This window comes from Narcine bancroftii, chromosome 1, assembly GCF_036971445.1.
Source record: "Narcine bancroftii isolate sNarBan1 chromosome 1, sNarBan1.hap1, whole genome shotgun sequence".
Classification (NCBI taxonomy): domain Eukaryota; kingdom Metazoa; phylum Chordata; class Chondrichthyes; order Torpediniformes; family Narcinidae; genus Narcine; species Narcine bancroftii.
Window position 1 is genome coordinate 78,113,578 of NC_091469.1, and position 17,046 is coordinate 78,130,623.

At 40.6% G+C, this 17,046-nt stretch overlaps 1 protein-coding gene across 4 annotated transcripts in view; it reads right to left on the bottom strand.

Annotated features, from left to right (window-relative positions):
* Nucleotides 1-17,046, bottom strand: part of pcsk5b (proprotein convertase subtilisin/kexin type 5b) — a 430,761-nt gene that overhangs the window by 25,627 nt on the left and 388,088 nt on the right. For 3 of the 4 annotated variants that reach the window (XM_069930561.1, XM_069930567.1, XM_069930572.1), the window contains 2 exons: nucleotides 12,395-12,612; nucleotides 2,797-3,039 (listed from right to left, as the gene is read on the bottom strand). In XM_069930561.1, the coding sequence (XP_069786662.1) occupies nucleotides 2,797-3,039; nucleotides 12,395-12,612 (461 nt within the window). The remainder of the gene's footprint in view (nucleotides 1-2,796; nucleotides 3,040-12,394; nucleotides 12,613-17,046) is intronic. The other variant, XM_069930563.1, reaches the window with a different exon arrangement.

Here is a 17,046-nt window from a genome sequence, read left to right on the forward strand (position 1 = left end):
TTTTGTTCTAGGAGGGTCAAGTGATTATGCAAGCAGAGAGAGAGTCAAACAGGCTTTCTCTCACACAGAGATCACTTGTAGAGTGTAACAGCCAGTAACAACAGAAGCAGCTAGGACTGGAACAGGACAAGCTGGAAAGCTTGTGGAAAGCACCATTTGAAAGATGGCCTGGTCAAAGCCCTTGTGGTTCATGCAAGAGGATATGAGTGGCTGTCTAATGTTTCACTTGGAATAAGAGAACCAAAAAAGAACTCTGTGGTGATGTAAAAGAAATAAGTTATCATCCAGAGAACCCCAAAGGGGAATGTTTCATCAGCAAGACACTGAAGTGGCTGATGGAAGTACATCAGTTGTGGATATCCTGGAACAACAAATCTTTCTCTAAAACCAACAAGTATTTTCCTGAGTGGTAACCGTTTACTTTTCAAGCACCAAAGCCAGGTGAACTTTATAAATGTTAAATTCTGTGCATAGTATAAGAATTGCCTGCAATCAGTGAACTTGGAGGAATGAGAAGTGAGATTGGACTGTGGACCAAATAACTTTTCTGAACTTGCACACACATTACATACACGTGTGCTTGGAATTAGAAGGGGGCTAAGTTAGGTTAGTTAATAGTGATAAGTTAAAGTGTGATCCTGTTTTCATGTTTAAAGATAATTAAAAGCAACTTTTGTTTAAGTAACCATTTGTCTTGGTGAATATCTATTGCTGCTGGGTTTATGAGTCCTCTGGGCTCCTAACACTGCTTGTGGAAGGATGCACAGCTTCGGAGGATGAATATTAGAAGATTTCCACATTGAATCACAAGGGAGAGTAGTAACGTATCCATCCCCACATAATAAGAGTTTCATTTGAAGTTCATTATGGTTACTCTATTGGTCTAAAATGGGCATGGCTCTATTTAATTTAGCAGGTCTAAGACCTACGCTCAATGTAAATAGATATTTAGGTTACTGTTGTGTCTTTTTTTTCAGCTTACCCTCTGCATCTATTAAAATGAAGATTCCTTGCACAGAGTTGTCACAGAGCAAAGATCATGAGGGCAATCTTAAATTAATTAAATATTTTTAAATTGTTTCAGGTATATTGTGCAAAAGCTTGAAATATTTATTTCTATATTCTGATCAGCCTAAACCAATGTTCCTTAAAAACACTTCAAAACTTCAATTAATATGGTATTGGTTAAATTTAGAGGATAAGTGTTTCTCCTGGATCCACAAATAACATGATGGTTTTTACCTCAGTCTGAAGCCCCTACTCATCATCTTCCTGTTCTCAGAATCGCCTGTGCAATGGCCGGTATTGCTAGTGTTATGAGCCCAGAGGACCCCAGCAGCAATAGATTTTCACCACGACAAATGGTTACTTAAAAAAAAAGGTGCTTTTAATTATCTTTAAATATGAAAACAGGATCAAACTTTACCTTATCACTACAGGTATTAACTTAACTAACCTAACTTAACCCCCTTCTAATTTTTAGCGCACGTGTATGTAATGTGTGGGTAAGTTCAGAAAAGTTCTTTGGTTCACAGTCCAATCTCTCTTCTCATTCCTCCAAGTTCACTGGTTGCAGGCAATTCTTATACTGTGCACAGAATTTAACATTTATAAAGTTCACCAGGCTTTGGTGCTTGAAAGGTAAGTGGTTACCGCTCAGGAAGGTTCTTGTCGGTTTTCAGAGAGAGATTTATTGTTCGTGGGACACCCACAACTTGTTCCTTGTAACCAGCCATTTCAGTGTCTTGCTGAAGAAACCTGCCCCCTCAGAGTTCTCCAGATGATAACCTCTTTCTTTCAGGTCACCACGGAGTTCCTTTTTGCTTCTCTTATTTCAAGTGAAACATTAGGCAGCCACTCCTCTCCACTTGCATGAACCACAAGGGCTTTGACCAGGCTGAACTAAGCACTCACAACCCATCTTCCAAATGGGGTTTTCCACAAGCTTGCCAGCTTGCCCTGTTCCAGTCCCAGCTGCTGCTGCTGACTGTAGCACTGCAGAACTGATCGCTCTCATAAAGAAAAAGCCTGTTTCTCTCTCTCTGCTTGCAAAACTTCATGACCCTCTTAGTTCCAAGTTCAACTCCAGACAGCCTGCGGCTCCAATTAGTTATTTTGTCTGTTGGCTTTTTGTAAACAAAAATCCATTAGTGAAGTCTCTTGGGCACACTCCAAAGCTTTTGCAAAGTATATTGGCGCTGGCCTGTCTAGCATTTGCAGAGCTCCAGTATTTTAAATAAGATCTGTTTTAAAGTGTTTGTATGTGACCTACACTAAAAAACCTGTCCCAATTTATCTTCCAAAACCTATCTATAATCTGCCACACTAGGTTCCCATACAGCATGCATTAATGCTCGACTGACACCAGTTCCCATAAAGAAAAAGTGATAAAGCCCTGGAAGGAATTCAGCATTGCCATCATATCTTTGCTCTGTAACCAGGATTGTACTGAATTTGAAGATCTAATTAATTTAAGTTCACCATTGAATCTTTTGCCCTTTTTTGACATTAGGGTGATAATTCATTGAATCTTAACCCAAAATGGAAGTTACAAATATAATATATATTTTTTAATATATTTAAAATTAACTTCATCTATCTGATTCAGAACTCAGAGTTCCTTTAAATAAAATTAATGCACGTTTATTTTACAAAAGAAAATTCAAAATGTTGAAAGGGAACAATAGCTCTCTTGTAAAACTATTCCACAGTTAATTACCACTAAACATTCAAATCTACATTATGATTTAAAATTATTGTTTTCTTACAATTATGTTAATTTCTAATTGAGCTCACCTTGACAATGTTTAGATTGCACGTCAGTATAAGTTCCTTCAGGACAAGTTTCCAAACACTGCCCATTATACAGAACCAAGGAAGGGTCATCACACTCTTCACACTCATCAGAGTCTGGACCATTACACACTGCACATTTGTGATAGCACAAAGTGCACGTAAAAGTTTGAATATTTTGAAACCATCCCTGGGGACAATCTTCTAAACAGGTACCATTGTGAAAGAAAAAGTATCTGCTGCAATCTGTGGAAATCAAATGCACTATAAAGAGTTCATGGTAGCATATAAACTTAGTAAACCAATTCATGCAAGAAATATAATTCTTTTTAAATGTGTCACAGTGCGAAACAAAGAACAAGAAAATGATCAGATGTAGTCCAGTCAAGTTCAGTGAAAGTCATTTATTCAAACAGACACACTCAGCTTTTTAAAACCTGCGTGTTCAAATGACATACTACCATTCTGACGTCATGACATCACTCAGAACCTCCAGAACCATTTTGATTAAGCCTCTGCTGAGCCTACATGGCACCCCCCCGCCCCCAAAGAACCGGTGATAGGAGGCTAAACCTCTGGGGCCATTACTGTCCACAGCTCATGGGCAGTTGTCGGCGATTTTGTATCAGGGGTTGTGGCAAAGGCTGATCAAGGTCGAGATGAGTGGGCTTTAGTCAGTCAATCATAAGTGTCTCTGGATGCCCCTAAAATTCCAGTGCACAAGTGTACGATTGTTTCATAGAACTCTGAAGGGATCCTCAAACAGCCTCTGTAAGGGTGGCCTGTATGCACCTCTATGCACAAACGCTAACTCACGGTCCTGGAGTTCCTTCGGGATGAAGGGTGTCATTGTTCCATGCCTTGACGTGGGAACTGGGGCCAATTTTCCAAGCTACTCCTGCAGTCTGCCTAAGACTTCAGTAAGTGACACTTCCTGTCCGCATGCAATGGGCACAAACTCCCCAGATACAATGAGTAGGGCTTGATCAACTGACTCGGCCGATAAGGAATTGAGATTCTCCTTGCGTGCTGTTCTTATTCCCAGGACAATCCAGGGCAGCTTGTCCACCCAACCAGGTCCCTGAAGGTGGGCCATCAATGCAGCCTTCATGTGCTTATGGAATGCTCCACCAGGCCATTCAAATGCCGGTGGCAAGCGGTTGTGTGGTGAAGCTGTATTCTCAGCAGTTGCAACAAAACATCCCAGAGAGCGGAGGTAAACTGTGGGCCTCTGTCAGAGTTGACGTGTGTGGGTCAGCCAAACCGAGATATCCAGGCAGAAATAAAAGCTTTGGCGCATGAATCAGTCAATAAGTCCATCATAGGAACCATCTCCGGCCACCTAGTGAATCTGTTGATGACCGATAACTAGTACCTAGATCCTTGTGACACCGGAAGCAGGCCGACAATGTCAACATGCACGTGGTCGAATATGCGCTGTGGTGGTTGGAAAGGCTGAAGCCATGCCTTCATGTGCCTCTGCACTTTTGCAGATTGGCAGTCCATGCACATCTTTACCTAGGACGTGACCTGCTTTTGAGTCTATGCCTTGAAAACTTGTCAGCTATTAGGTGGATCGTCACTCGAATGGAGGGGTAGGACAACCCGTGAATGGCATTGAAAATGCAACATCTCCATGCAGCAGGGATGATAGGGCGAGGTAGAAATGTCATACAGGAGAGTGGTACCTTGGGGCCCAAAGGCTACATCCTTGAGTTGCAGGCTTGTGACAGCAGTTTTATAAGCCGGGAGTTTGTCATCCTGGCATTGAGCTTTGGCAAGTGTCATGTAGTCTACACCTAGAGAGAGGGCATGTACTGCTTGAATGGAGGAGTGGGATAGGGCATCAGCCACCACATTACTCTTACCAGGGATGTGTTTAATCCTGGTTGAAAACACGGATACGTAAGGCAGGTGGGTTGACCAGAGATCTGATACCTTCACAAAGGCAAACGTTAATGGTTGTGGTCAGTAAAAACTGTGAAATCCCTGCCTTCAAAAAACTAATGGAAGTGCCTGACTGCTAGGTACAGTGCCAGCAGTTCCTTATCAAATGTGCTGTATTTTGTTTCCTAGGACAGAGGTGCCTACTAAAAAACACTAGAGGTTTTCATTGTCCATTGGTGTACTGTTCCAAAACCCCTCCTACTGCAGCGTCGGATATGTCTATTTTCAAGGCAGTTCTTTGGCATGAGGTCGAAGAGAAGTTTCATAGTATGAGCTGCAGAGGGTAGAAAATAATGATAGAAATTGACCATCCCACAAATGCCTGGAGTCCTTTGACTGTATTGGGCCTCACAAATTTGAGGTTGGATTCCACCTTGCTAGGCAATGAAATGACATCCCAGCTGCTGGTCTTATGTCCCAAGAACTAAATATAGGACTGCCCGAATTTGCACTTGGCAGGATTCACAGTTACCCCAAATTCCTGTAGGTAGCAGCAAAGTAAATACAGATGCTGCAGGTGTTGTTGTGGGAGTGGCTGGTGACGAGTATGTCATCCAAGTATACAAAAGGGAAGTCCATGCCTCGCCTCATGGCATCCATTAGTTGCTGGAATGTTTGTGCAACAATTTTGAGCCCAAAAGGCATTCTCAAAAATTCAAAGAGGCTGAATGGTGTTATGATGGCAGTCTTGGGCACATCCTTTGGGTTTACAGGTATTTGGTGGTATCCACACACGAAGTCAATTTTAGAAAATATACTGCCCCCATGAAGATTAGCTGTAAAGTTCTCTATATGGGGCACAGGATAGCAGTCTACAGTGGTGGTGTTATTGAGATGCCTGTTGTAATGATAGTGATCATAGTTGCAATGCAACTAGCAATGCCTTAAGGAATATAGCTCCTTTTGATTAGACTTGGCTGCCAGGAGGCTGACACACAGTATGCAAGATCTGTAATGGAGGCTTGCAGCTTCACGGCATGCCTCATGGTGCTGTTTACAACAACTTTAAAGTAAAGAACCTTTTCCTTCATCCATGTGTTGTCTAAGAACTCGCATACGAATACAAAAGTGAAACATGGTGTCAGAAATGGGATGAAGGAAATTAAAAGAAAATACTTTAAAAGGTAAAATCTAAAGTAAGCAATTAATCAGTGAAGAATAGCTAACACATTGAAAAATGGAAAGATTAAACCCACCACCGAAACCTTAGCTGACAGGTAATGTGGCTAAAAGTTGGAATAGATTTAAACAGCATTTTGGATTGTATTTAGTGGCAATCAGAGCTGATGAGAAAAGTGATAAATTAAAAGCATCAGTTTTCCCTGGAGGTGTATAATAATTTCACATTTGCTGCTAAAAGACAAAATGGAACTGAAAAAAATAATGGAACTTTTGAGAAACACAGATTTTTCACATTTATACAGAAAACGTAAGAAAGTATTGATCAGTATGTGACTGAATTGAGAAACAGAGCAAAACGTGAATTTGGTGGATTAATTGACTCACTGATAAAAGCAGACTTGTGTGTGGTATTCCAGATAATAGTCTAAGGGAAAGACTGCTAAGAGAGCAAAATCTAGACCTGGAAAAAGCCATAGCACTCTGTAGGGCTACAGAAACTGTAAAATTGTAGGCAAAAGAGCTGTTCAGTGAAACTAGTTGCAATGTGGATGCAATGAGCAAGAACAGACATAAACTGTTTAACAAAAAGCGCATCAAAGTGGAAAGAGAAGCGTGGCCATTAAACAAATATGAAAGGAACAATCAAAAGCCATGTCATCGATGCGGTACACAACACCCATCAAAAAAGTATCCAGCATATGGTAAAACATGCTATATGTGCAACAAAAGCAACCATTATGTCTGTTGCTGTAGGAATCAAGTGCAAAAAAAGCAAGGTTCATGAAGTAGATGAAAGGGAGATAGAGGAATTCTATGTAGATGTTGTGACTGAAAACAAGAAAGAAAACAGAGACTGGATGTTGAGATTAAAAGTGAATGACATACATTTCAGTTAAATTGGATACTGGACCACAAATAAATATAATATCAGAGACTGATTTTAAGAAGATTATACCGAGACAAAAGATGCATGGAACAAATGTGAAGGTGACAGAATATTCAAGTACCGATATACCAGTGCAAGGAGAATGTATGGTCAAAGTGAAATGAAGACCATACTAGGTTTAACAGCCTGTTAGAAACTGAACCTGGTAAAAAGAGTCTTCGTTAAGGAAAGCAAAGGAGAGACAGTCTATGATGAACTCATGAAAGAGAACAATGACCTATTTTAGGGTCTGAGCTGCCTTCAAGGAGAACACACAATCTGAATGAATAAACGTGTACCACCGATAATACAACCATGCAGAAAAGTTTCATTTGTGCTTCAAAAGCAACTAAAGGGAGAGTTGGACAGGATTGAAAGTCTGAATGTGATTCAGAAGAGAGATGAGACAAGAGAGATGGGTGAGTTCACTTGTCGTTGTGGACAAAAAGAATGTAAAGCTTAGAATTTGCCTGGATCCACAAAACAATAAAGATGGAACACTTTTTAAGCTTCTCATGGGTGAAGAAATCATGTCAAAAGTTTGCAAATGCAAAGTTTTTCAGCAAGTTAGATGCATCATCAAGATTTTGGATGAAGCAAGTTCAAGACTGTGCATGTTCAATAGTTCATTTGGCAGATACAGATTCCTAAGGTTACCATTTGGAATTGCCTCAGCTCCTGAAGTGTATCACAAAACTATCCATATGTTCTATGAGCACCTGGACGAAGTTGATACCTCAATGGATGACATCATAGTTTGGGGAACCATGAGAATGGAGCATGATGAGAGAGGAAGGAAAGTGCTGGAAGCAACAAGGAAAGCAAACCTGAAGCTGAATAGAGAGAAATACCAGCTCGGCGTGACAGAACTAACATTTGTGAGAGATATTATTGGCAGTGAGGGCATCAGACCAGATCCCAGAAAGGTGTCCGCCATTGGGAACATGCCAAGGCCACAATACAGAAGTTTCATGGAATGGTCAACTATATGGGTAAATTCATATCCAACCTCTCAGAAAAGACGGCTCCATTGAGAAGACGAACAGAAAAGAACATTGAAAGGGAGTGGAATCTTGAGCATGAAAAGTCATGGAGGGAACTAAAGAAACTGCTCACAGAGGAACCAGTTCTGAGGTTTTACGACCCTGCGAGACCCATCAAGATATCATCAGATGCATCACATAGTGAGCTTGGTGCAATACTTCTGCAAAAATGTGATGACTGGCAACCCATTGCGTATGCATCACACCCAATGACAGACACAAAGACGTGATATGCTCAAATTGAAAAGGAGTTGCTCAGCATCACATAGGCCTGTGAAAGATTTCATCAGTTTGTGTCAGGACAAGCAAACAGTGTAGAGACTGATCATAAGCTCTTGACTGGATTGTTCCAAAAGCCATTAAATGAATGTCCATTTAGAATACAAAGAATGATGATTAGGCTGCAACACTATATGTAGTGTACACTCCGGGTAAGCTAATATACACACCAGACATGTTGTTTAGATCTGTTGACATAAAAGAACCTGCAAACACCAAAATGGATGAAGATATGAACGCTTTCGTGGACATGATCACAAGTGCACTGCCCATATCAAATGCAAAAATGGAGCTCATAAAGTCAGAGACAAACAAAGATTAAACACTGAGAGAACAGGAGAAAAAAACCATCTTGGATGGATGGCCCAACATGAAGCAGGAGTACTAACCTGACATTTCAGAGTACTGGAACTGCAGGGCAGAAGTATAAGTGGTTGAAGACATCATCTACAAAGAAAGCAAAATCCTTATCCCAAAGAAAAGACTCCACGGAGGACATCTCAGTATCAAAAAGTGTAAGAAAAGACCAAGATGTACTGGCCAAGAATCAACAATGATATAATAAATGAAGTGTCAAACTGTACAATATGCCGGAAATATCAAGCAAGCAGTCCTGCAGAACCACTAAAGCCAAACCCAGTACCATACAGACTTTAACAGAAGGTAGGCGCTGACCTATTCGAATGTCAAGGGAAGGACTATTTTGCAGTAACAAACTATTACTCCCTGTATCCAGAGGTGTGTAGAATGAACACCACCACTTCAAATGAGGTAATAACAGGTATGAAAGCCATATTCTCCAGACATAGTGTGGCAAGCGAGGTCTTCACAGACAATGGACCCCAGTTTTGCAATTGAAAGTTCCGACAGTTTGCCAAAGAATGGGACTTTGAACACAGCAAGTCCTCATTTTCCACAGTCCAATGGTCTAGTGGAAAAATTGGTACAGATAGTGAAAAGACTGATGAACAAGGAAAAAGACAGTGGAACAGACTTCTACCAGAGCATGGTAGTATATCGCACAATGCTGCTCGAATGTGTTATGTCACCAGCACAACTCATTATGGGATGTAGGCTAAGATCAAACCTACCCATTCAGGAGAACCTCTTAAAAACAAAAGAGGGGGAGAATGTGTGGAAGTTCAAATCCTATCGGAATTTTACACTAGTGACCAAGTAAGGATAAAAGACAAAACAAACTCATGGACTCAGAAGGGAACTGTCCTTAGTGATGTCCAACCAAGATCATACACCATTCAGACATATGAAGGTTCTATTCTGTGAAGAAATCGTCGAGATCTTCAAATGGGACCAGCCACAGTAGAAGGAAAGACACACACTTTTGAACAACCTGAATGCACGTGAGAAGACATTGTCTGAGGCAACAACTCAGATTCAAGGACAATCAATCAGGAGATCATCAAGACATGTGAATCATCCTAAGAGACTCATTGAGCAAATGTAAAGTCTCCAGTTATAAAATGAAGTTTCTTTGGCTTGGCTTCGCGGACGAAGATTTATGGAGGGGGTAAATGTCCACGTCAGCTGCAGGCTCGTTTGTGGCTGACAAGTCCGATGCGGGACAGGCAGACACGGTTGCAGCGGTTGCAGGGGAAAATTGGTTGGTTGGGGTTGGGTGTTGGGTTTTTCCTCCTTTGCCTTTTGTCAGTGAGGTGGGCTCTGCGGTCTTCTTCAAAGGAGGTTGCTGCCTGCCAAACTGTGAGGCGCCAAGATGCACGGTTTGAGGCGATATCAGCCCACTGGCGGTGAAGTAGTGCAATCTTATTTGCACTTCAAGTTTTAGTGTATTGTTATGAGCCCAGAGGACTCAAAACCCAGCAGCAGTAGATAAATGGTTACTTAAAAAAAGTTGCTTTTAATCATCTTTAAATATGAAAACAGAACCACACTTTGACATATCACTATTAAGTTAACTAACCTAACTTATCCAAGCACACGTGTATGTAATGTGTGTGTAAGTTCAGAAAAGTTCTTTGATTCATAGTGCAATCTCACTTCTCATTCCTCCAAGTTCACTGGTTTCAGGCAATTCTTATACTGTGCACAGAATTTGACATTTATGAAGTTCACCAGGCTTTGATGCTGGAAAAGTAAATGGTTACCACTCAGGAAGGTTCTTGTCGGTTTTCAGAGAGAGATTTCTTTTTCACTGGACATCCACAATGGATTCCTTGTAACCAGCCACTTCAGTGTCTTGCCAAAGAAACTTGACCCATCAGGGTTCTCCAGATGATAACGTCTTTTTTTCAGGTCATCACAGAGTTGCTTTTTGTCTCTCTTATTTCAAGTGAAGCATTAGGCAGCCAGTCCTCTCTTCTTGCATGAACCACAAGGGCTTTGACTAGGCCGAACTAAGCACTCACAACCTGTCTTCCAAATGGGGTTTACACAAGCTTGCCAGCTTGTCCTGTTCCAGTCCCAGTTGCGGCTGATGACTGTAAAACTATGGGTGCTGATGACTGTAAAACTGCAGAACTCTCTCTCTGAGAAAAATGCCTGTTTGACTCTAACTGCTTGCAAAACTACATGACCCTCTTAGAACTCTCCAAACAGTCTGCAGCTCTGATGAGTTATTTCATCTGTTGTCGACGATTTCTTCGCAGGATAGCACCTTCATATGTAAACAACAATCCATTACTGAAGTCTCTTGGGCACTCTCCAAAGCTTTTGAAAAGGCTCTTTGTGCTGGCCTGTCTAGCATTTGCAGAACTCCAGTATTTTAAATAAGATCAGTTTTAAAGTGTTTGTATGTGACCTACACTAAAAAAAACAGCTTTTTAAAACCCCATGTGTTCCAAATGACATCATCGCATTGTGACATCGTGATGTCAATCAGAACCTCCTGAGCTGGTTCGATTAAGCCTCCGGTGAGCTGCTACAATTTACTATTACAGGAATGAACTGTAACAGAAATACAAGTACAGTATAAAGTTATGGACACAAAAATAAAAGTAAGCCATTCAGTTCCCTGAAACTGTTCTGCAACTTTTTGCATTTTGCCATCCATTAACACATACCAAAAAACTATGGACATTGCTGTCAATCTACTGATTTAATCAAATAAATTTTATTTTGAACTCTTTATTCTGATGTAATAATTTGAACTGTTAGTACAAAAAATTAGGCTCTAGCCTATTAATAGATTAATGACCATGTGTTTATATTTTTGCAATCATGAGCTATCCCACCTTTTATTTATTCTTATTGGATTTAATATTGGAAAATGGATGTATAATTATTCCTGCATCTGTTACCGACATACAGTGAATATTTGTCTTGCTGCAAGGTGGATTTAGAGAAAGAATTCTAAATGAAATGAATTTAGTAAGTTTAGTGAATTAATTTTTGTCTAATAAAAATACCAATGATTAGGCCCAATAGAAAGTAGACAATGCTCGGCCAGAGTAATTAGTTGTGAACTTTGCATAATGGTGAACAAGGAGTTCAAGATTAAAATTGGACTGGGTAGTGTTGGGCATTAAGGGAACCCACACTGAGGGGTAAGAAGAAGAAATAAGGAGAACTTAACTGAAGGTGGATCTATGTACAGTACTTTTATATAGGACATGGTTATACGATTGGTCTGCATCATTTGTCGATCACAAACACAGCTCAATTTCTTGCAAATGGAGTTGGAATACAAGTTGGTTATCATTTGTCACCATCAATTTACAGACGTCAAGTCTCAAATAAACAAAGTCTTTCACAATATAATCATCAGGGAATAGTGAGGAAAATATAATTTCATCATTTCACAGATAAATTGTCAAACATTTATAGAAATTGGCAAATATTTATAGGAATTGAGGGCACCTGTTAGTGTAGCAGTTAGTGCCACGTTATTGCAGCATCAGTGATCGGAGTTCGAATCTGGCTCTGACTGTAAGGAATTTTGCATTGTCCCTATGACCTGCATGGATTTTTGATTCCAGTTTCCTCCCACCTCCAAAATATATGGGATTTTCAATTAATGGTGAAATTAGGTGGCATGGGTTTCAAAGGCCAGAATCACCTTCTACTGTGTAATAAAAAAACCCAGAAAAATAAAGAGAGTTACAGACTTTGTAGACAACGGTGGGCTGCAGTTTAAAATAATTCAAGCAAATTGATCCATTAGATAGGGTTAATGGACCTCTGGAAACTTTGGAAGTTCCTTGAAGTGTTAACACCACATTTAAAACATAACATTTTTATGTTACAGTTTTTCTTTCAAAATACAATGACTGTGAATATATTGACATATAGATTATGTAGTCAGTCCTACCTGTACAACTATTCTCATCACACTCTTCACAATTCATAGGACAATGTTTACAAAGTCCATCTGATGCATAATGCTTTCTGGAGCATTTCATTTGACATCTTTTGTTCTCCAGAATGAAGGGCTTGACACAGGACTGGCAGTTTGTGGGACTAACTTCACATTGTTCACAGGCATCATTACATTTTGAACAGGTATTATCGGCACGTTTAAAATATTGCCTATCAAAAAAAAAGTATTGTAATTTAGATACAGCAAAAAATAAAATAGGTTTCAGTTCAAAGAATAACTCAGGATGGTGTAGTTATTACAACACCATCAGCTGGGTTCGACTCTAGTGCTGTCGGCAAAAAGTTTGTACATCCTCCCTACATCTGTGTGGGTTTTGTCTGGGTGCTCTGGTTTCCTCCCATGTTCCAGAGAAATATGAGGTTAATAGGTCTGGGATGTGCAATCTCATGGGCAGGAAAGTCCAGTTAACTTGCTGCAGGTCAAAATTAGTTTTTTTCATTAATTAAAATTAAAACAATCCACGTAAATCATTCCTACTTCCCTCAATGCTTTGTTGTGGGTGTTGTTTATCTGAAATGACAGTTAATAGTAAACCTTCAGCAAACATCAAAATTATTTCTCAGGCTGCAGTAAAGACAGCAAGGCCCATCGAAAAGGAGACAACATTATCTTATAGATAATGGTCTTGGAGTCTTATGGCACTAATAGTTCCCACCTCAATTCAATCAAACAATTTTGTATGGTAGTGCCATTGATCTGATGGAAAATGTTCAGTGCTGGAAAAACAGTGATAATTTTTGAAGATGTCGATTAACACTTCAAATCATACACATAAGGAAAATGCACATACACAGCAAAATTCTTACTTACTGCAGCCAAACAGGTACCTTTGGTAAATAAAACAACTACAATGGTATTTATTAAATGACCCCAATATGGAAAGGGACAACAAATGTAAAAGATAGACAGATAATAAATATTCGCAGTTAAAACACTGGTGCAAGAAATAAAGGGTAATTTCTATGGTGTCAACACCTTTTGTCTGTTGGTCTGTACTCCTCCCCTCCCCTTTTCACCAGCCTTTTAATATAGGCCCCTGTCTGCTTTTTTTTCACACAGCTTGAGGAAGGCCTCAGGACCAAAACGTCGGTAATTCACCCTTACCTCCTATGGGTGCTGTGAGACCAGATGAGTTCCTCCTGTATTTCTGTGTTTTTACTACAATCACAGCATCTGCAGACTTTTGTGTTTTACACCCCGCCCCCCCGGTCTTTTTTGTGCTTATGAGTAAGGTGGTATGGGGAGGTTCAAGAGCTTGATAGCTGTGGGGAAAATAAGGTATTTTGAACTAAGAGGTAAAACACAGAATTCTGTGGACACCAAGGTTGAAGTAAAACCACACAATGCTAGAGAGACTTACAAGGTCAAAGTGTTCTTTATGTAGAAATACCTAACTGACGTTTTGGACTTGAACCCTTCATCAAAGATTGAGAAAATGCCGGCGAGCTTGAGAATAAAAGAATGGGAAGGGGAAGGGAGTGGAACTCAGAGGTACTGGACTTCAAGCTTCTATTCCTTCTTCTCAAATAGAGCAGTGAGAAGAAGTTTTGGCCAGAGTGATGGGGTTCCACTGCCATTGGTTGTAACTAATTTTTTTTTTAAATTTTTTAACACAATGCATAGGATCTGAGCAGATTTGGTCAAAAGATTTGGTCAAAAGTAATGAACTGAAATTGAAATTGAAAAAGAATTTTTAAAAAATCAAATATTCACTTAATTTGAAATTGTACTTTTAATGGCATGTTAAGGTTGTCTGAAGGAGCAGTGAACATTGTCCATTGTCCAAGTTTCACTGGTTGGCGCATGCTTAATTGTTTGGTGAATGTGACAAGGCAAATTATATACCATTTTGAACCATATGCCTTATGTTATCTGTCCAAATTTCTACTCTTTCAGTTGAAAACCAGGATAAATATTCCAATACTTATGGACTGTGATTTATTAAACAAAGGTAAGGTTGACAGTATCCACGTAACAAATGGCACTCATGACTTCCTGTTGCAGGTAGAAAGATTGTGAGGAGGGACAGGCAGTGAAGGAAGCAGAAATGTAATCAATTGGAAGGATTGAAATGTGCTTTATTCAATTCAAGAATAAGGTATAAAGAACAGAGCATGGATGAGTTTGTCCAATTATGATGTTTTGACTGTATCAGAAACTTGGCTGATACAATGTCAGGATTGGCTGATGCAGATACAGGTGCTTATGCTTTTATCTGAGATCCCTTGGACTGGACATTTCTCGGTATTCAGATTATTATGGAATTAAATAGCAGTGGTACAGATTCATACAAAACACAAGTCCTTTTATGGGGCGACGCCACATTGAAGCCGGATCAATGAGCAATGGCCGTCTTCTTTACCCATAATCTCCCATGCACCTGGAACTGCTCTGGGGGATTATGGGTAATGAAGACAGCCATTGATCCTGCATTAATACAAAAAGAGGCTCACCCTTCTGGGGTCCACTGTGCCCTTGTCTGCCTCCTTTTGGCCCAGCTGCCGTTGAGTTGTTTCCCATCACCTGGTCCCTCTACACCAGCTCATCTGCTGGGGGCTTCCCATCATCTGCTCCTCTCTCAGGCCCAGCTCTTGCTGCTGCTTGGGCTCAGCCGCTTCCTGGCATCCTCTCAGCTTCTCTCCCTATGGCACCACCTTCTCCTCAGCGCTGATTTGCTTTTCTCCTCCTTCTTCCTAGGCTGTGGAGCTCAGCACCCAGGTCCATTCACCCTCTGGTCCCAGTGGCTTGGTGGGCCCTGACTCTCCTTGCCCCCTCTGGGCCTCCACACTCTTCAGGTTGCATTCTCTCCTCACTCTCTCCCCACTCTCCCACCCAAGTCACACTGCTGTTCCCTCCCTGCTCGCCACCTGAGCCACATTCTCTCCTTGCTCTCTCCCCACTTTCCACCAGAGTTGCATTCCCTCCTTGCTCTTTCTAGAACACCTGAAAATATACTGTACACGCAGTAAAAAAAAAGTTTGGTTTTCGGAATCATGGATAAAGAGATAAGGATCTGTATTGGGGTTTAGGTGTTTCAAAGGAGATGGGAAGGGAGATAAAAATTGATGGTGGTGAGTAGGGAGTGAAAATAGCATTAATAATCAGGAATAATATCAAAGGTTCAGAAAGGGGGACATTGTGGCGGGATTGTCCATTCAGTCAGCGTGGGGGAGGGGGAGGAGTCAAAAACAAGAAGAGAATAATTACTCTATTGAGAGTGGACTGTAGGCCCACAAATACCCTCAGGAAAACGAGGAGCCGATAAATCACCAAAATTTGGAATGGTGCAAAAATAAAGGCGTTGTTGTTATGGGTGACTTTCATAATATTGACTGGCACCTCCTTACTGCAAGAGAGATAGATGGGGCTGAATTTTTCAGGTGAATCTAGATGGGTTCCTGACACAGTACATGGATAAGCCAAGTAGAGGAGAGGCCATGTTGCTCTAGTACTGGGTAATGAACCAGTCAGGTGACAGACCTCTCAGAAGAGCAGCATTTTGGTGACAGTGACCACAACTCTCTGACCTTCAGTATAGTTATGGTCAAGGACAGAAGTAAACAAAATGGTTGTGTTTAATTGGGGAAGGGATAATTTTGATGGGATTATGTAGTAACAGGGGAGAGTAAATTGGGAACAGATATTTTTGGGAGAAAAGCACTAATGTGGAGGATGTTCAGGGACCACTTGTGTAGGGTTCTGGATAGGTTTATCCCATTGAGAGTATGGTAGGATAAGGGAACCGCGGTTGACCAAAAAGTTGAGGCAGCTAGTTAAGAGGAAAAGTCAGAAAGGACTCATAAAAATGATATGGTAGCCAGGGAGGAACTTAAAGGACTATGGAAAGCTAGAAGGGGGCACAAGAAAGATTAAGTAAAACCTTAAAGCATTCTATGTATAAGTGAAGAAAAAGAGGATGACTTAAGGGAATATGGGCTGCTTAAGAATAAAGGAGGCAATGTGTGCCTACAGAGGAGGTAGGGGAGGTCTTAAATGAATACTTTGCTTCAGTGTTAACCAGAAGGAGGGACCTTGGTGAATGTGAGGTGGGTATCGAACTGATTTGTGTACTGGAGCATGTTAAGATTATGAAAGAGGAAGGCCTCAATCGACTTGAAAACATTCAGATTGATATCATTGAGACTAGATGACATATACCCTAGGTTACTACAAGAAGCAAGGGAAGAGATTGCTAGGGTGTTGGCAATGATCTTTGTGTTCTCCCTGCTGGAGGATTGGAAAATGTTGTCCCCTTGTTATAAGAAACATAGACCAGTGAGTTTTATGTCAGTGGAGGGTAAACTATTGGAGAAGATTATTAGGGACATGATTTATGAGCATTTCAGGAAACAGTCTTCTTAGGAATAGTCAGCATGGCTTTGTGAGGGGAAAATTGTTCCTCAAAAGCCTAATTGAGTTTTTTGAGGAAGTGACAAAAGAAATTGATAAAGGTAGGAAGATAGATGCGGTCTATTTGGATTTTAGTAAGGCATTTGAAAAGGTGCATAAAGCAGAGGATAGTAGTGGAAGGAATGTATTCTGCATTGAGGTAAGAGACTAGTGGAATTCTGCGCAGATCTGTT